Below are 20,910 nucleotides of genomic sequence, written 5' to 3' on the forward strand. Positions count from 1 at the left end.
TCCAACTTTTAAGAGGTTTGACAATTTGATCTAAGATACTTGTTTACAGCCCTTCATATTAATAACCCAGGACAGCATTCAGAACTGCAACCTGTCATAAAAAGAAAGAGGAAAATACAAATGTAGTGGCTTGACAACAAAGGCAATAATGCCTGAAAAGTCAATAGTCTAAACTGAGTTTTGCTTTTTACTTACCAATCAACAGTACAGCAGCTTGCTCTCTAAGAGGCAAGGAGCACAGAGATGCATAAGCAGCAAGCAGACTTTGACTCTAAATACATCTAGCCCTTTAAACCTAGGTGCAGACTAAGGCTACAGTTTAATACCCTTGGGAGTAAATCCTACTGAATAAATATGCACAGGACACGGCCTCATGCTTGGAGTTCATCAGCTACAATGAAAGTTTGGCATTATTATCAGGATGTGACAGTATGGGGTTACAATAGAGAACATTTCAGTGATCTTTAACTTAATTCACAAATGTCTTTAAATATAATTGTTGGTAAAGGAAAGAAAGAGGGGAAAAAGTGAAGTGGGAGCAGAGGGACCACTCAGAATTCTCTTTGAATAACTTGATTTGGAAGCACCATTTCTCATGCAGACCAGAACACAAATAGCAGAGATCATAGGATAACTTACCAGTTGTTCATATCCCCCAAAGATATACATGCTCTTTCCCAAGACGCAAGCCGAATGTCCATCTCTTGCTCCCGGAACCATTCCAGAAACTTTTGGTGTGAACCATTTGTGCGTGCCTAATACGTTAAAAACAAAAAACCAGAGAGATGAGCCATTACCAGCAGACACAGAATGTCACGTTCAGGAATTAATGAAAAAGGGCATGGCCCTTGGGGAAAAATCCTAAACAAACAAATATCTCTCCTTTTAAGGAAGGAACCACTTCTCTTCCACACAGGACAGTGGAACAGCAGCTGCCTCCCTAGAAGCTATCTTGTAGTTCCTGAAAAACTATGTAAAGCCACCACTCACATTCTGTGAGATTTCACTATTATCCTACTGTGTATTACAAAGTAAGAAACAGTTGCAATATTTTGGGAAGCAATTAAACTGTAGGAGAGTATTTTTCAGTACCTGAAAAATATTTTTAATGCAAGGCTGCCTGGTTATCTGTAAAGTTAAAGCAAGCACCTGTCTCAGAAGTCCATAAAAAGAAGCACAGATAATCCTCGGAGAAGCAAGAGATTGCCTAACCACAGTTGGCAGTCAGCTTCAGTGCTTATTCCAGGAAGCAGAATAGAGCAGCCTGTTCATAATCCTCTAGCACCCAAGAATCTCTCACAACCTGGCTTCCATCCACAGCCACCCACCTAGATTAACTGGATAAGTATTCCATTCCAACACAAGGTCAATGTAAACTCTGTGGAGATTATTAGCACAAAGGGAAAGTGAGCCTTGCTCCTAGTGGGATGTGTGCCATGCTTGGATTTCTAAAGCCAGTCATGTGCTACCCCTAGAGACCTCGGCCAAGAGCTACATATGAAACTAGAGACTGGAGCAGGCTGTGACATCTAATACAGATAGCATTTGCAAGCCAACAAAGGACAATGCCTTGCAAAATAGCTTCAGGGCTTTGTCTAGCCTGAAGTGACTCATGCAAGAGGGTTTCCACCTTTTCCCATGAGAGGGGAAGGATTAGTAGACTTGCTTTCCAGGGATGGTAGGAAATTGCACAAGCAAGTGCATCCAAGGCTGCCTAGGACTCTGGACAGCAACAGTCCCTTGCAGCTTTTTCCACCACTCCTCAAACAAAAATCAGTTTGGCAGCTGTGTGATGCCCCTATGTACAACGGAATTCTATGGATATCTAGTTTTGCTCCCTAGAATGAACTCCAAGATATTGAGAAAGCAAATTTGTTAAGAGAATTAGCTAGACCTAGAAAGACAGCCCAAGAACCGATAGCACATCTCTCATTGCATGGAGAGTTTGTAAGATATTGGTTCTCTCATTATTTCCTTCTGACTAGTTTCCTTCTTTCCTGTTGAACACTTTCCTCTTTCAACAAACCTTTTATGTGAAGTGTTCTGATCAGTATCTGAACTGATCTGCAACTTACACATGCAACTGTTTTAGCTGGTTTTATATATGCAATTGTTTTGCATATGGCTTCTATTGTATTGAAAATTCACTTCAAAATGCTTCATAGGAAGTAGTTAATAAATGAAATAAAAATATGCCAACACCTTCCCTTGATGCAACATACCCTTTTCCTGCTACTGTATGAAGTCTCCCTGCATTGTGCGCAGCCCACAGTAGTGAGAGCATAATTTCCATAAAGCACCAGTCATGAAGACTGAAGACTGTACAATTCCCATGTTCTTTGAAAACATTAACCACGTCTCTATAAATGTTATAATCAACAAGATTACAGTGGTACCCCGCAAGACGAACGCCTCGCAAGACGGAAAACCCGCTAGACGAAAGGGTTTTCCGTTTTGGAGGCGCTTCGCAAAACGAATTTCCCTATGGGCTTGCCTCGCAAGACGACAGCCCATAGGGAAATCTCCGGGACAGCGGGGAAGCGCAGCGCGTCTTCCCCACTGTCCTCGGACCTCCTCCCGCCGCCCAGCATCGGAATGAAGCTCCGATGCCGGGCGGGGGGGGGGGAACGCCTCCTCCCGTCGTCCGGCATCGGAATGAAACTCCGATGCCGGGGGGGGACGCCTCCTCCCGCCGCGCGGCATCGGAACGAAGCTCCGATGCCGGGCGGGGGGGGGGACGCCTCCTCCCGCCGCGCGGCATCGGAACGAAGCTCCGATGCCGGGCGGGGGGGGAACGCCTCCTCCCGCCGCGCGGCATCGGAACGAAGCTCCGATGCCGGGCGGGGGGGAACGCCTCCTCCCGCCGCGCGGCATCGGATGGCTTTCCTGAAGAATTGGGGTGGGAGGAGGGTTTTCCTTCCCACCGCCAACATTCAGAATGCTGTTCTGAATGTTGGCGGCGGGGAGGAAAAACCCTCCTCCCACGCAAGCCCCGGGAACAGAGGGAAAGTGCTGCGCGCCTTCCCCTCTGTTCCCGTACCTGTCCTGAAGGCTTGCGGTGCGGAGAAAAGCCCTTCTCCGCACCGCCAGCCTGGCAAGCGGTTTCCCTAGGAACGCATTAATTGATTTTCAATGCATTCCTATGGGAAACCGTGCTTCGCAAGACGAAAAACTCGCAAGAAGAAAAAACTTGCGGAACAAATTAATTTCGTCTTGCGAGGCACCACTGTAAGTACTTTCACACCTGCTGTTCCCAATTTAAACCTGGGGACAAACTGCAACTTTTTAGAATATACACTTTCAGCAGCATGTGACAGCCAGGGATATGGGGAGCAGCAACAACACTTACTGACGTCAAAGGCGTACAGGACATTGCAGGCTCCCTCAGTGTCATTGCGGCCTCCCCAAATGTAGATGGTGTCCTCAATAAGCACTGCAGAGTGTCCATATCTCATGTATGGAACCTCCCTCACATGGTCCCTGCTGTTTGTCCACACTGGTGGTAGTTTGGTCCAGCGCAGAGAGACTGAAAGGAAAAAGCCCACAGTGTTACTTGACTGGCTTGCTCTTATGCATCAGGCTGCTATGCACAGATACTAACTGACAAACAATTCAATTGCTTGGATTAACAAGTCATAATTGTTGGAGGAAATCCAATGCTGCCATGCAGTACTCTCTCTCTCTCTCTCTCTCTCTCTCTCTCTCTCTCTCGTGTGTGTGTGCCTGTGTGCGCGCGCGCGTTAAGACTGCAAAACATTACTTTACTCAGGGAAAATAAAAAGGGAAGAGAGAACAATGAAAAGATGCTAAAAGGGTTATACCACTAAGAGAATGTGAAAAATGTTCACCTAGTAATAATAATAACAATAATAATTTATTACTTATACCCCACCCATCTGGCTGGGTTTCCCAAGCCATTCTGGGCAGCTTCCAACAAATATTAAAATACAATAGTCCTTAGATATTAAAAGCTTCCCTAAACAGGGCTGCCTTCAGATGTCTTCTAAAAGTCTGGTAGTTGTTTTTTCCTTTGACATTTGATGGGAGGGCATTCCACAGGGCGGGCGCCATTACTGAGAAGGCCCTTTGCCTGGTTCCCTGTAACTAGGCTTCTCGCAGCGAGGGAACTGCCAGAAGGCCCTCGGTGCTAGACCTCAGTGTCCGGGCAGAACAATGGGAGTGTACTGGACTGAGGCTGTTTTGGGGCTTTAAAGGTCAGCACCAACACTTTGAACAATCTGTTGCAAATGTGTTACACTATATAGATGCTGGTGCCAGATAAAGCATACCTGATGAAAATAGTATTTTCAACCATTGCTCCATTAGAAAAAGACATATATTTTAGAGTTCTAAAAGAATTAACACACACGAGTACAAAGCAGAGAAAATTAAGTGCTTTGAAGGCCCATTTAGGGTAATGGTTAAACATTGTTAAAAGCACAAATTAGGGAAATGGATAGCTGAATGGCAGATTAGATTATGTAAGACAGCGCACACTAGAAAAAGTAAAAATATTCAACTCTTATTAATCATTTAAAAACAGCAGTAATCAACTAATGTACAATTCTATTGTCTATTTTCACAACAATGTTCTTCGGAACATTGGGCTAAGACAATTGCTGAAGGCTAGTGTGCTTCATTGCTGAGTATTTGAGCTTGGGTCTCTCATAACTGAATCTACTACTCTGTCCTGTTGAAACTTACTCTGCCCTACCAGACTCCTGTTTGCTTCCCCTCTTCTGACTCTCCACTGGAATCTGCATATTACACATATGACAATGAAAATCTGTAATTAGCTCCATAAAACTCCATGCCATAGTGTACTACTGCTGCCAAGAGATTCCCCAGTTTAAACAAATAAAACTGTATTTTAAAAAAACACACCTTCCAATTAAGGTTAATAAAACCAGGTATTTATATAGCTCAGCAGCATCTAGGTCATACTGTGCCATTCCTGTTTAAGCACCCAAGTTTGCCACTAACTGATGAGGCTTGTCCATGCATCAAGTGGATCATTAACAGGCTTTTGCACCTTCCCCAAAGAGCTTGGGGTTGGTCAGTTGTAAGTGTGACATCTGGGTGAACCAACCTGTTGCATCAGAGTAGAACACAAGCTTTTTTTCCTAACCTGAATTATGAACAGACTGCATTTCGGTCATTTCTACTTGATGCTTACCATACATTATATATCAACCGGCTAGTGTCAGACTGCTGTATTATTTTCACATGGTAACAGAAGTAAAAAAAAACCAATTTAATAACAGAGTGAAAGATGTATTCATGTCACACAGCACTGAAAACTAAAATATGGTGATGGTTGCTCCATGAATTATATGATCAAAAATGTTTTCAGTTATGAAAGCTATATATAGATTCTATAATCAATAAGAGAAATTTTGACCATCCTGTAATTTCAGCAGATATGTACTCCAGTTCAGAATGGTAGTTATAGGGAAAGCCCTTACAATTTAAGATGCCATATTTATAGTGTTATTGAAGCTCTACCACTTATTCCAGTGTTCACTGTATAAAGAAAACAAAGCAATGAATACTTGGATAGCTTGTTTTTGGAAAGGGATGTTGATCTAGCAAGAAAAAAAATAAAATAATTGAAGTTCTGTTAGCCATCAGAAAAATAAATCTAATTTAAAAAGTAATCGCCTTTGCTTTTGCGGTTGCAAATGTGTGAAACTCTTTTTTCCTAGGACACACAACTGATGGTTTTTATAACCCCTTTGATTTTCTGCAAATATGTTTGATTTTTAATACAGTATAACTTCTGGCTTAAACAAGTAAATAATATTCCATTTCTTTCCACAGCAGCAAATCATTTCCCAACCAATGACTCATTTTTAAGGATTATTCCTTCTCCAAGGCAACCTAAAGGTTATCAAAGTATCTTGGAAAGGGAAATCATAAATCAGGGAGTTTTTCCTCCCTCAGCACTTCCTACAATGAAGCTTTGCTCCAACATTTGTTCCCCAAACTTGTTCTGATGATATACTAAAGGTCACTTCATACACAATACTTTTTCTAGACAGCAAGTAGCTCCCAAAGAGGTGAAATTTCAGCAAGATGCATACATGTATTTTTTTAATATAAAAATATATGCATTGATTTGTTTACTGCTGTATATTATTATTGCAATCTTATACTTTAATGTATTGTAATTCTAAGTTTTAACCTCTTGTTCATGGCTCTGTTATTTTTTATAATGAATATTGATATATAAATGATAAACAACAAATAAATATAATGTTCATGTTGTGTGAAATGCTCCTTAAGGACAATTCCCGCTTTTGATACTTTTTAAATTCTCAGTGACCTCATCTATGTTTAACAGCTAACTACCACTACCGAATAAGTAAGGCAGCTGGGTTTGTTTGCAACAGCACGTGGACCTTGGATTTAAAGATCTCAAAAGCACAACATTCAATTGTATGATAGTGCTACTTGTTCAGGTCCTTTGCAGCCACACTCATTTTACCTGCATTGAATACATGAACGTCGATCTGTCGCAGTGTCTCATAGTCTTCCCCAGAACAGTAACCGCCAAAAGAGTAGACTTTGTGTCCAACAGCCACAGCAGCGTGGTTAACTCTCCGGGGCCCACCTTCTAAATGCACTGTCCACCGTAACATTCCCTTTTGCAAGTGCTCAGTCCCTCCAAGAAGGGGGTTGGGGCATCAGAGTTTCATGCCAACAGGGCTACCAACCATGTTGGTATGTAGCCACAGAGCTCTGAAAAAGACAACAAATTTACAAATCTTCAATTGCAACTGATTATGCCCACTGTAAAATGAATGAGTCTTTCTCTATGGAACAGCTTTCCCACTAGACACGGTTTTAACTGCCTCTTTGAATATCACATTACATTGTTCCTCTTGGGTGGGAGAAAGCAATTAGTTTTTTCTTGTTAGCCTGCTACATATCTAAGATAGGGAATAGTATTTATTGAATCAGAAAAGGTGAAATATGTAATCATTCAAAAAATGGCAAAACAGGAGTGCTAACTATGTCTCAGCAGTTCAGGAGGGCAGCAAGAATAAGCATTTCCCTCTAGTCATCATTTCACAGAGTGCATACTCAACAACAGTAATGGTAAAGAGAAAAGATGTTCCCATCAGGTTGTACAGCAATTATTTGTTCTAACAGAAGACAAAGAGAATGTTCATGGCAAATTAATCGCAACAAATGAATTTACAATTTACTTTTTTCTCTATGTGGGGCAATTCCCAGTCAAGTCACTACAATGCCCCATCTTATATTTGTGCATCTGATTATTCCCAAATATAGAACCTTACATTTGTCCATATTGAAATTTTGCTAGTTTTGGCCCAGTTCTCTGTAAAAGTAATATTGAATCCTGATTCTATCTTCTATCTTCTCCCAATTTGGTAACAGTTACAGGTTTGATGAACATCCCCTCTATTTCTTCATACAAGTAATTTATAAAGATGTTGAAAAGCACTGGGCCCAGGACAGAACCCTGCTGTACCCCACTTATTTAATTCCTAACCAAAGAGAGTTCTAGAACCTGGCATCATCCAATGAAATTGAAAGATTCAAAACAGACAAAAGGAAGTGCAGTTTCACACAGCACATAGTTAAACTATGAAATAGGCTACCACAAGATGTAGTGATGGCCAGCACTTGGACGGCTTTAAAATGGGGTTAGAAAAATTCATGGAGGATATAGTTAACAAAAGCTACAAGTTATGATGGTTGTGTGCTACTTCCAGTATTGGAGGCGGTATGCCATTGAATACTAGTAAGCACAAATGGGGAGACTGCTGTTGCATACACGTCTTGCTTGAGGACTTCCCAGAAGTATTTGGTTGGTCACTGTGAGAAAAGAATGGTAGACTAGATGTGCCTTTGATCCGATCCAGCAAGGCTCTTATGTAATAGGAGTCCAGGCAATATATATATAGTTTTACTTGAAGGGTAAAGATCCTCTTTAATGATTTAGAGCTTTGTGTCTGGCTTTTCATCACACACAAGCAAGAAAAAAGCAGGCTGCTTATTAAAGAAGCATTTTCAAAAGTCAATCCCTTGGAGAAAATCAGTGGTTAGAGATTTAAACCCACACACGTCTCTCCAGCTATGTGTCCAAAATAGAAGGAAAATCAAGACCTGTCTTCTGCTGTGTGATGACTGTAGTGGGAGTTCTTGAAACCTTGTCAAAAGACTTCGTGAAGTTGGAATCTTAGAGTACTTAGAGAGAGCTTTTCTCATCAGGTGTTTGAACTATGTAGGAGTTTTAAAACCAAGGAACAGAATATTCTCTACTTGTTTAACTGTTCATCTCCTGTCTGTGGCAACAAACTCAGCACCAGTCCAGTCAACTGGAAATATCCATAGGAAAACGAAATGTTTTCTTTAAGCAGAGGGCTTGCAATGAAGGCCAATAAAGCAACTGAATTCAATTTTCCAAAAAAATTGAAATCAATTAGCGTCAGCCAAATATAGTTTAGATTAGAGTAGTATTCCACCCCAAACACACAGACCAGATGTTAACACTTGAAAACTTTCCCTTTGTCTGGTGTACTAAAATATATAAATTCTTAAAAGAAAAGAGGTGAAAATTCTAGTATAAAATGCATGATGAAAGAAGGTAACATGGTTAAGAAAGAGGCAGAGATCCAACATGTGATTCTATGATTTTATGTTATATATATTATATGGGACACGGGTGGCGCTGTGGTCTAAACCACTGAGCCTTGGGCTTGCCGAACGGAAGGTTGGTGGTTCGAATACCAGCGACGGGGTGAGCTCCTGTTGCTTGGTCCCTGCTCCTGCCAACCTAGCCATTCGAAAGCACGTCAAAGTGGAAGTAGATAAATAGGTACCGCTCCGGCGGGAAGGTAAACAGCATTTCCGTGTGCTGCTCTGGTTTCGCCAGAAGTGGCTTAGTCACGCTGGCCACATGACCCAGGAAAACTGTCTGCGGACAAATGTTGGCTCACTCGGCCAGTAAAGCGAGATGAGCGCAGCAACCCCAGTCGTTTGCGACTGGACTTAACTGTCAGGGGTCCTTTACCTTTACCTTTTTATGGTATATATGTTAAAAACACTGACAAAATGTAACAGAAAAGAAAAAAGTATGAGGGATGAAGGTGCCTTTATATATTTTTTTATATATATTTTTTATTTCAAGAGAGAAAAATATTGGCTGAATGTATAAAGTTAGGAATACAACAATGGCTATATAAGATCAGAATCCTAAGAGGAAAAGCTAGTTTATCCTAGGTGCATACAAAAACCATTTCTAAATAATGATAACATCTATTTTCCATATGCATTTTATAAGCTTCACTATAGAGGAAAATGAAGAATAGTTCAGCTTCCTAAACAAGTAATTGGGGCCTTAGTGGGGGAGCTCCTTCATGGAAAAATTCTACATATGCATCCATCATAGTTGTCTTTCAAGCACTGAGCACATCACATGCACATCTTTCAACATGAATGCAATTAAGAAATGCAATTCGGGATTTCTGCAGGTAGGGAGAGGTACTGATAAAGAATTATCCCCAAAGTTTTAGGTACATGTTAAATTTTAAGGTGTATGTGCCTGTGGCCAGGGATCAAAGACGGAGGTTTTTTTTTCTTTTTTAAGTAAGTCTGTAGCCCACCTAGAAAGAAAATCATGGGGCAAAGCATTCAGGTACCTTCTAAACAATTACTGTGAAATGAGTGTGAGTGTGACTACCTTATATATTTTTTCTGGTACTTAGGAATGCTCCCTGTAGACTTGATAGCATGATTTGGAGCAATGCTGTTATTGTTAAGAGGTTACTTTCTGATAGGTTAAGTGATTGTGACTGACTGCAACTGGAGGAAGGAAACCTAAGGCAGTGAAGGGTATCATGCGGCTCTCCAGATATTTTCCAACTCTCAGCAGCACCAGCCAGAATGGTCACTAGTCAGGGGTTATGAGAGTTGCGGTAAACTGTTTAAAACTACATTTTAAATTGTTGTACTCTGCCCAGGGACCTTAGGGTATAGGACAGGTAATAAATGAAAATAATAATGGGTGGGATTCAGCTAATGAATCCCTTCAATAGAAGGCCTGCAAAAGAACTTCCTCTTGTGCAGCAGGACTTCCCCCCAACATGCCCCCCAAAATTGGCTCAAGGAGGTAGGGAGAACTCTTGGAAGAGTGTCTGGGGAGAGGAGGGGGGGGACTGTTCTGTCTGTCAATCCCAAATGCTTCCCTTATAAAACAATCACTTTAGCATGACACTGAATTCCTCCCAATAGTCCAGCAAGATCTGGAGGGTCATAGGTTCCCCACTCCTGCTCCAGGGTAAGTAGGAACCTATCCATTTAGATTAAACTGAAGTCAGCATCTTGAATCTCAGCCAGAAGACAAAGGAACCAAATGCAAGTGATGGCACAACCTCGAACTTAGTATTCATTTTATTCAATATTTTAAATTGGTTAAAAATCTGCTTATATTCAAGGGAAAACTCTTTTAAGATGAGTATGTGGCATATCACTTTAGCCCAGATACAAATATTAACAAAAATTATCCTATCATATGTTAGAAATGCCAAAAACAAGAGAGGTGATTCCCACCCCCATATGTGGTGGAAATGTGATATGTCAAAAAAACTGCTAGAATAAAATTTAAAATATTATTAAAAAGATGTTAGATGATAAAATTCCTCTCCATCCAGGTAAAAAACCTGAATTATGCAGAAAGCTGGGGGCATCAGAATTTAACAAATTTGTTTCTTTCATGTTAGCCACACCAATCATATTTTTGGTAAGACATGGGATCAGTTAACACACTATCCAGTAAAGAAAGTGTGGAGAAACTTCAGGAATTTGCTGCTATGGCCAAACTAACCCATTATCTCAGATTTACATGAAAAGACAAAAATATGATAGCAGTCAGATAGTTTTGTTGACTATAGAAACAATAAACAATTGTGGCCAAATGTAATATATCAGTTTGTACTGTACTAAGAATGATACAAATAGTGTTAATATAAATTATTGCTTTTGTGCCTTCGGCAAAAAAAAAAAAAAAAAGATAAAACGATAAAGGTAGCACTGTACACATGTTTTCAATATTTTAAAAGCAGTCTTGACCAGTGAATGGATGCGTCAGAAATCTACAACCAGGAAAGGAACACACCACCACCAAACCCTGCCCCAAACTCATACATATGGTATACTAGAAAGTATAAGAAGACAAATCCTTGTCCCAAAGAGCTTACAATGAAAAATCTACTAAGAGGGAGACAACTGAGAAAGGGAGAGGGCAACTGAGGCAAGGTAAACAGAGGAAGATTATGTACTAAGGTATAGCTCCAAAAAGAGCAGAAACACCAGTCCTAAAAGAAACAGACAAAAGTTAGCTCTATAAGTAAAGCAGTTTTAAATTTTAAGAAATATATGGGTCAAAATCTCTTTTATGTTCCAGAACAAATGAGCCCAGCAAGAAGCAAACAAAATCTTAATTCATCTTCACACACTCTCTTCCCCCAAACACCAAAGCAATCTTGCACCCACTATTTCTCAAGTGCACGCAAAGGACGTGTCCCTACCATGCTGTTGTCTCAGTCCTTGAGAATATGTAACCTGAAAAGCTGTGTTTCCAGCTACGTGGTTTAGTAGCACTTAAAAATAGATCCAGTCAGCTTGAGGCCGGCCATATAGACTGTTCTATTTCAGGCACATCCCAACTCACTGTTACATCCAGCAGAATAACAATCCAGCAACTTTTCTCACTCCTGACATTTATGCACTCCATTGGCTATTCATTCCAAGACAGCAGGAAATGAAAGCCAGTGTCAACACAGGCATGGTTAGTGGCCTTTCATAATGAGGAGCAGCAATGCTGACACTTGCCTAATTGCTAGGGAGACTGAGTTACTCATGCTGCTGCTAAAATAAGACAAGAAACTTGCGAATTTCTAAGATCTCCAGGACACACAACTTGAGAAACAGTTGGAAACCCAGGGATCATTCTCATGTCACTGTTTTCAGATTGAGGATGCCTTCTGAAAGTCATTGGTATGCCGCCACATGTTCTCAAATGTGAAAGAACAATAATTTTGTCCATGTACAGCAAAAATCTCAGAGCAGTCAGTCTCTCAAAGAGTGATCCAGCATCTTAAAGTTTAAACAAGGGCAATATGGACTGTACACAGTCAAATTAATTGCTGCAAAAGCAAACTTCTAGAATCTAGTTTGCCCTTATTCACTTTTGGGAGACAGAATAGTACATAAGGGGCAAGAAGAACCACCATGGAATAGCACCCAGAAGACAAATGAGACATACAAGGTAGTAGAATGTGTCCACAGATGTGAAGCCACTTCATGGTTAGTTTCTCAAAGTAAAACACAATAGAAGTTTCCTATCAATAGCATAATAACAGGGTAAGGTATGGCATGCCAGAAAAATGCGGAGCAACCACAAGCCTAAGAAGGGCTTGCTGAAAATAGATTTTCCCAAGGCTGAATGTACTAGTCAAGCTCATTCCATGTCTCAAGTAGTGAGCCATTTCCCATTTTTAATGGAAATGGAAATTGCAGTGTAAGTGAGTAACAACTGCAGAACGGATATTGCACTGTTAAACTACTGAACTGCCAGAGCAAAACCCAAGTTATTTCTAGCAAAACCTTTACGCATATCATATAGGGGTCGGGGCAACAGCTGAGCTGCTGTCATGTAGCCTCAGCTGTAACTACTGAACCTGCTACCCTTGTAAGCCCCTCAACCTCATTTTCTCTTTGCTATTGGCCAAGGAGCAACAGATTTCCTTATGTTTGACAACACACTGCAGGTGTTTTAATCCTTTCTGATTCAGTACCTCCTTTTCAGCAAGACTGAAGTGACATGCCACAAGAAAGGGATACTGTCCATACCCATTAGTAGGAATACCAGCTGTGAAAAGACTGACATAGAAAAGGTCATACATCTGATCACTTATGTAAGCTGACTTAATAAGATACAGTAAACCCTAAAATCAAAAGGAACCAACCTCTACAGCAAGCTACATTTACACACCACCCACACCAAGTCTACCCAGTCCCAACCTCTTTCCACCTCATGAATTTAATCTAGCTTCCCATCTCAAGCAGCACCTGCCAGTCAAGTGCTCATCCTCCTCCTCAGCTGAGCACCCGCAGGTGCCTTGGAACCTTGGATTTCCTCTCTCTCTCTTTTCCTTGGCCTCCTTCCGTTATGCTGTACTGCCATTCTGACATCAGAGATAAGCAAACACTATAGAATTTCAAAATTTCCAGATTAACATCCAGACTTGATTGCTGCAATACAGTATGTCATACATGTGGTTGTCCTTGATTATTATTTTTTTGAAATTTCAATTGTTTCAGAATATAACAGCCAGATTACTGACTAATATTGGCCATTCAGAAGAACTCATCAGCTTAAAAATATCTTCACCGGCTTCCAGTTTGCTTCCAGGTACAATTCAAGGTATTGTAGTGAATTTGACCTATATTGACCTATTCAGCTTGGCATCAAGTTATCTAAAGGGCTGTCTACTCCTACACAGATCTGCTCACTCATTAAGACCTGTGACAGAATCTGTGTGTCAACTTTAAAAGTGAGGTAGGTGACTACTAGAGATAGGGCACTACCAATGAAAACCCCTAAGTGTGGAATGCTCTCCTTCCAGTGCCACTTTATTGGCACGTACAAAATTTGGACATCAGGTGAAGGCAACAATACTTCCAGATCTTTGGAGATCATTTTGGTTTTGCTGTTCCTTGCAGTCTTAGCTATTATTTTTACTACTGGTGTGAGTTTTAATTGGCTTCTGATGTCAACGGCTGGATTTTAATTTTTTTGTATTATATTGTAAATTACTGTATTAGATACTTCAGTTGAGATGTGACAGAGCTCATTTAGACACACAAAAGATGCCTTCTCCATAGACTACAGAGATTAACCTCCCACTCCATGACATTATGCTGATTTATAGATCCCTCCTATTAAATTACTAATCAGAAGACCACAATGTCAAGATTCCATCCCCCAAACCCCAAGAGACCCAATTTGACAGTCATTCGATTCCTCAAGGAAAGATCCCGGGAATCTTAGAGGGATGTGTGTTAGATGCACGTCTCCAGGAGAAACTTGCTATAAACAGAAGTCATGAAGCAAGCCAGAAATTCCATAAACACCATTAGTCATCTGAACAGCAGAGAGAAGAAACTGCTATATTCAAACAGAAGGGCAGCTCTTGTTTGCCAATGACAGAAGCACCTGTTCAATCTCAATGCACCCTTTACCTTTTCAACTTGCTCCCACCCCATCGCTACCACCAAGGTCTTGCAACATAGAAAAAATCATCCAGGTTATAGGGTTGCATAGACTTCAAGCAATAACCTGAGTAAGGGGGAGCCACAGGAAAGGTTCAGACTCCAGGCATAGAAGGTTGTGGACAAAGAAACAAAGCCTGAGTATTTTGGACTTTTCTAATGCGGGGAGGGTGTGTGGACTGTGGCCCTCCAGCTGTTGTTGGACTTCCAACAATTAGCCCCAGCCACCATGGGCAATGGTAAGAGATTGTGGGAGGTGGAATCTAGCAACATCTGGAAGGCCAGAGGTTCTTCACTCCTGCTCTAAAGAGAGTTTCCATGAAAAATTATCTATGGAAATTCTGTTCTAGTTATCCTGGAAGAAACCCAAACACATTAACTATCACAGAGACTTAAAAACCTTTATATCACAATGTAATGAATTTATTTTTATCTAGCTAACTAGCTTAGAAAAATATGCCTTGAGGTGATAATGCCCCTTCCGATCGTCAGGAGGAGGGGGGGTTGCGGGATCACGACACCACCCACACTCGCCCTCGCGAGGCTGGTGCCAGCCTCGCGGGAGGCCGCCGGGATTCCCCCATTTAACATCCCCTTGGCGCCAGCCAATCGGCTGGCGGCAGGGGCGGGCCTTAGAAAGGCCACTTAAGGTCGGGGCAGCCCTTGGCTCACCCCTTTTCGCCCGGGAGACGACACGGTTTCCCACCCACCCGCCCTTTAGGTTTTGCCACCGATCTTGCTATGGGCTTCGGCTGGTCGCCGCAAGGGGCCTGGTAGGAGTTTTTCCATTTGGCTAATTGGCTGGTTTTGTGAGCCACTTGGTTTTTTCGCCTACCTCGTAGCAAATCGTCACAACTCCCTTGGTTTTTGGCGGTAGGCATTGGCCGGGGTATTGTCATGCAGATGAGGTTGGGGGGGAGGAACGCCATCACCTCCCCCAATGCTTGAAGGGTAGTTCGTTAAAGGACTCCGAGGGGCGACGCCTCGTCCGAAACCTACGGAGGCTAGGGCCTAAAGCGCGCCCCCGAGCGGTAACCCCTCGGGGAGCGCCTAGGGATACGCATCTCGGGTGGCTCCCCCTGTTGGTGTTTAACCCTTCCCGGTTAGACCGGATAGTCGGTTAGGGGCCAATGCCTAAAGCCAATACCCTTCTTTCCTGTAATCAATAAAGTTGTGGCCAATTTCGCCCATTAAACCTAAATCGCTGTGTCCGTTGTCTTTATTTATTCCACCTGTGGGGGGGAGGGAATAGCCACGCAATGGGTTGGATGATTGCCAGTTAACTGAGGGTGAATCCTGATAAAAAACAGGCACTGCTAGTAGGTGGTATTTGTGATTTCCCCAGATTTGCTCTGGAAGATTGGGGGGGGACCCCCCAAACAGACTTAAGGAGTGTGCAGGGAAAGGAGGAGAATGTTCTCCTTAGTGTTAAGCTAAATACAACTCTAAGTTTCAGTCCACACAATTTGCCTATACTGTACACATTTCAGAAGTAGCTCTCACCCAACTTTATGCAAAAGAGAACTACAACAATTTCCTTAAGGGGCTTGTTTTACAAATTCAGTTCCCCGTCTGCATCTTTCCAAAAATTTCTTCTTCCATTTTATTGCAGCTAACTCCTGCATATGCACACATGAAAAACGACAGAACAGCATAGAAATTATTTAACAAATCAATATTCTTACAATATGCTTCAATCCTGCCAAGAGTCTAACATGCTATTTACGGTATGTACAAGGTCTCTTTATGGGCAAGAAAGCTAACTGACTGAATGTAATCAGTAAACCTGCCAAGTAGAATCATAATAAGCACAAGGGAAAGTATGTAACGCTCTGCACATTATCAGAAATACAGTGGAACCTTGGGTTGCAAACGTGATCCATGCGGGAGGCACGTTCGCAACCCGCAGTGCCGCATCTGCGCACATGCAATGCAATTTGTGCTTCTGCACATGTGCAAAGTGTGATTTAGCGCTTCTGCGCATGCATGAGCACCGAAACCTGGAAGTAACCTGTTCCGGTACTTCAGGGTGCGGCACGGTCCATAACCTGAAAACGTGCAATCCACAGCGTTCGCAACTCGAGGTATGACTGTACTTTATTAAGGTACTGTGTGAAACTCTGTGTGTTCATTGATTTGTGTTACATGTAGAAGTGACAAATTCTGATTGGCAGGGGCGACTGCCTACCATGTCGACAAGGGGCAGAATAAAGGTGTGCATTTATCACATAACAAGTGTACAATACTGAATCCCCAAAACCTTTTAATGCAGATAATAGATAATAATCTATACAAAAGTAGAAAATTAAAATAGTCTTGTTTGGCTGAATGCTCAACAGCTGACATATCAAAACAAACATGTGATACAGGAACATGTGACTTTATAGAGTGCTTGAAAAATAGTGAGAAAGACACCTTAGAATCCATTCTGACAGCAATAACAACTTCAGGATAAATAAATAAGGGCTTACCAAACAACCTAAATGAGGGAATATGCAGCTTGTAAAGCTACTTAATTTGCACGGTCTTGGAAAGGGCAAGCAACCAACACTTTGCCTTCTAGCTTAAACAAGGCACACAGCTGCACCTTCTGAGATTAGACAACTGCTCAAAAAGTGAAGTCAACCTAAATACCCAGAACTAACCATTTTAAAATCCAGCTATAGACAAAATGATGACAGACCCAAATTAGTGATGCCGTTCTTAGTGAAGCAGAATGGTTCTGCAGTCAAAATATAAAGACAAAATATTTGAAACCTAGCTGCATGCCCACTTCAATAAAAACAGCACTAATATTGTCAATGTTTCGGTTACCATCAAAGTTGCATTATTACATATTTGGACTGAAGCAGCTGCAACTTCTACAGAATACAGAAGCTCTGAACAAAGCTCTAAATGTGAAATCACGGATCCTTTGTATGGTAATTTTAACTTGGAAAAAAGAAAATGTGAACACTTCTAACTTTTCCAAAAGTATGTGGGTCTGGCTTGTCATTAAGGATACATTATTTTCATTTGCCTATAATTACAGCACTCAAATGTGATTCCTTAAAGCACTCTGGTGGTTAATGTCAAAAGGTGGGGTTTTTTCCTTCCATCAAAAACCCATCACATAAATTCACTGTAGCGCTGCAAAGTATGAACAACCAGATACTAATGTGCTTTAATCAACATCTACGCTAAATAGAAACAAACTAAATACAGCAAACTGACACAGCATGAAATTAAAGTGAATTCTAAGTTGCAGTGCAGAAAGAGTTTTAATGGTGCTACTGAACTCAAGAGCTAAATTGGGTATAGTTATTAAAATCTTTAATTACTACTATTACTTCAATGTTGCACATTCTCTTTTTCATAAAAAAGATCAAAGTACTCCCCCACTCTGCCTTTAGCCACTCTATGGAGTGCCTGCCCTGTGGAACACCCTCCCATCAGATGTCAAGGAGATAAATAACTATACAACTTTTAGAAGACATCTGAAGGCAGCCCTGTATAAGGAAGTTTTTAATGTTTGATGCTTTAGCATGCCACCCATCTGGGGCATTATTATGTCACCCATCTGGGACAACTCAGTCATATGGACAGGGTACGAATAATAAGTTATTGAGCTTGGCAGGGTGGTTAAAGTATGTGATGTGTAACTAATACATGCTAAAATCCTGATCTCATATCTTTTTTCTCCTAAGTTACTGAGTAACTTGTTTCAAATTGTGGTTAGGACCACAGCCTAAGTGATTTTGAGTACAGTCATACCTCATGTTACGTTTGCTTCATGTTACGTTTTTTCAGGTTGCGTCCCACGGTGACCCGGAAGTACCGGAAAGGGTTATTTCCAGATTTTGCCTCTTGCGCATGAGCATAAGTGTCAAATTGTGCCGCGCACCTGCGGCGCTTCAGGTTGTGGGCTTTTCATGTTACGAACGGGCCTCCAGAACGGATCCTATTCACAACCAGAGGTACCACTGTATGTGCTTCTCAGCTATCAGCCAAAAGGGCATAAGCATATTGGTATAACTTATCCATGTTAGTATGAGTATGCACCATGCTAAGTCGCACTGGGAGTAGAAGCAACTAGGAAAAGCTAAGGTGAGTAGTAGATGACTAGTTTTATGTGCATATGTGGCACATGAGGCTTGTTTACAAAGGAATTAACAGGTTTAAAAGACCCAGGAACCATTGTTTTTGAGTTGCGTGCAGGACTAAAATTTGAGTTTATTATGGATAAGCTATTATAAGAAAAAGTATCACACCCAGACAACAGGATCTTGCTTATCTGGCAGATTTGAAAAGTAATCTGGCCTCAACTGGGAACAAACAGAATTGATTCACACATGCTTGTTTACCACTTAGTTTTTCTAAACTTTATAACAAGCCACTGTGTGCACCAATTCTGTTGCTTTGATGTGATATGAAAGTCCTATTTGAGGGGCTGTATCTGTGGTGGTGAATTCACACATCCAATGTATACTTGAAGCTGCAGTCACCAAATAATGAACATGCATGTTTAAGCAAGTCTGTGGCTTCCAGGGATATAGACAATAAGAAAACCTGTAACATGCTGGCCCTTGAATTTTAGTTGCCATCCCCAGGATTTGCTGACCTGAATTTTGTCCTGCTCAATGTACAATGTATCTGGATGCTTTAGACATGACAGGTGGAATATTTTCTCCATTCTTCTGAGAATGTTGATGGGAGTTCTAATCTACATTAGAATTAAGAGTTATTCCAGCGTTTCTTGGGACTAAAGAAGAAAACAATGGGCTTCTTAAATATATAAAAGTACCAAGAGTTGTGTTAAGTGTAGCAGAAAGAGAAAAACAAACAACCATTTTCAGCACATATCAATAGGTAAAATAGAGGTTCCAGTCAGTCAAAACACTGTGTCCATAGATGACTACTGACCCAGGGTGCCAGAATTATTCCAGATTAAGCCTTTGGTTTATCCCTTTATTTCCAACTAAGTACTGTATAGCAACAGCATTTTACTACATTCATCCTTCCACGCCCCATTTTCTCTTGTTTTAACCATTATCTGTTCTATACTGTTCTATATTGGGGACACTGTCAATTTTGCCCATGCATCTCAGTTCCATGTACAGTGGTACCTCGGGTTACATACACATCAGGTTACATACACTTCAGGTTACAGACTCTGCTAACCCAGAAATAGTACCTCGGGTTAAGAACTTTGCTTCAGGATGAGAACAGAAATCGTGTGGCGGTGGTGCGGCAGCAGCGGGAGGCCCCATTAGCTTAAGTGGTGCTTCAGGTTAAGAACAGTTTCAGGTTAAGAACGGACCTCCAGAACGAATTCAGTACTTAACCCGAGGTACCACTGTACACTGATGGTGCTGCATTATACAATAATAATAACGCAGAAGTATGCCCCAACAAAGAAAGGAAAAAGCAGAAAACCAAACTCCATAAAACTTTAGGGATAACAGGCATTTATTATATGATTTTTCTCATATACCATCCTAATGAACACTATAGAACCACCCATCTCCCCAAAAGAGAACAAGCACCCCAGTGGAGAAGAAACACATGCCTAGAAAATACTGCAAAATGCAACCTTGCACACTGTCCAGGGAAGGAGAGGGCTGCCCTGCTTTAAGACTGCCACAGGCATTTATTTAGGAACACTGGCACTACCTAAGGGTGCGTTAAACGGCATCCTTGGTCAGATCAATGTTTTTTTTTTGAGGGGGAGGGGCAGCAAACGGCAAACCGTTTAAAAACTATTGTCGTATTTTGACTGTGCAGAGGAAGGAGGACAGGCCTTTTGCAGGATCTTCTGCCTCATGCGCCAAAACAACTTGGCATGGCTTGAGGACTTTGCACTCTTGACACGGGGGGGGGGGGGGGAGAAGCGCGCGCGCGTGCGTGCATGTGTTCAGGGCGGCGGGGTATGAAATCTGCCGCTCCGCCTCAGGCAGCAAAACGACTCGGGTCGGCCCTGGCAGACACATTGACCCCCGACAGAATAAACAAATGCACCAAGCTCCTCTTAAGCCCCTGGGCTCCCCAGCGCTCACAATGCGAGCCTAACCTGTCACACCCCTCAGCCGCGTCTCTATGTATTTTCTCTCTCCCTGCAGGGACTCTATAACCGACGAGTCCCTCGTAACCACCCCCGTGCCCCACCCCCAACCTTGACAGACGCATCCCGGCTCTCGGATCCCGGCCGCCCCAACGGTCAGCGCCGCCAACGCCGCGCGCCCGCGGCAGAACCGCCCCCCGGCCCTCCTCCACAGGGGCTCCCTCCACGCCCCGGCCCCTCAGCTGCATTACCTGCCCCCCACGGGCGAGGAGAGGGACGCGGGGCCGGCCCGCGGCCCCGAAGGGTCGCGCGAACCCGCTCTCCCGGCGCTCGTTAACGGCCCGGTCAAGCCCCGAGCTTTCTCCTCCGGCGCCTCAGCCGCTCCTTCCCTCCTCCCTCCCACCCACAGGCCCCGCTTCGGCGCACAACGGCTGAGGATGACGCGCCACGCCCACCGAGGGGAGTCTGGGAAATGTAGTCTTGGGAAGGTCCGCAGATATAGCGAGATATAGTGTTCTTCTGTACCCCGTCACCCTGGACCCCAGCACGCCGGTTTCAAAAAAATG

General features: G+C 42.4%; 1 protein-coding gene across 8 annotated transcripts in view; it reads right to left on the reverse strand.

Annotated features, from left to right (window-relative positions):
- The window catches only part of KLHDC3 (kelch domain containing 3), a 45,315-nt gene that overhangs the window by 24,144 nt on the left and 261 nt on the right, over positions 1-20,910 (reverse strand). Inside the window, exons 1-5 of one of the 8 annotated variants that reach the window (XM_083494686.1) lie at positions 20,596-20,741; positions 18,905-19,006; positions 6,488-6,741; positions 3,350-3,526; positions 640-755 (exon numbers count right to left, since the gene is read on the reverse strand). In XM_083494686.1, the coding sequence (XP_083350812.1) occupies positions 640-755; positions 3,350-3,526; positions 6,488-6,641 (447 nt within the window). In that variant the 5' untranslated portion in view covers positions 6,642-6,741; positions 18,905-19,006; positions 20,596-20,741. Of the gene's footprint in view, positions 1-639; positions 756-3,349; positions 3,527-6,487; positions 6,742-11,558; positions 11,669-13,101; positions 13,149-18,904; positions 19,007-20,455; positions 20,513-20,595; positions 20,773-20,910 lie in introns of those variants that run through there. The other 7 variants (XM_083494688.1, XM_083494687.1, XM_083494685.1 and 4 more) reach the window with 7 other exon arrangements.

Source organism: Podarcis liolepis (assembly GCF_965112155.1).
Source record: "Podarcis liolepis genome assembly, chromosome: 3".
Lineage (NCBI taxonomy): Eukaryota > Metazoa > Chordata > Lepidosauria > Squamata > Lacertidae > Podarcis > Podarcis liolepis.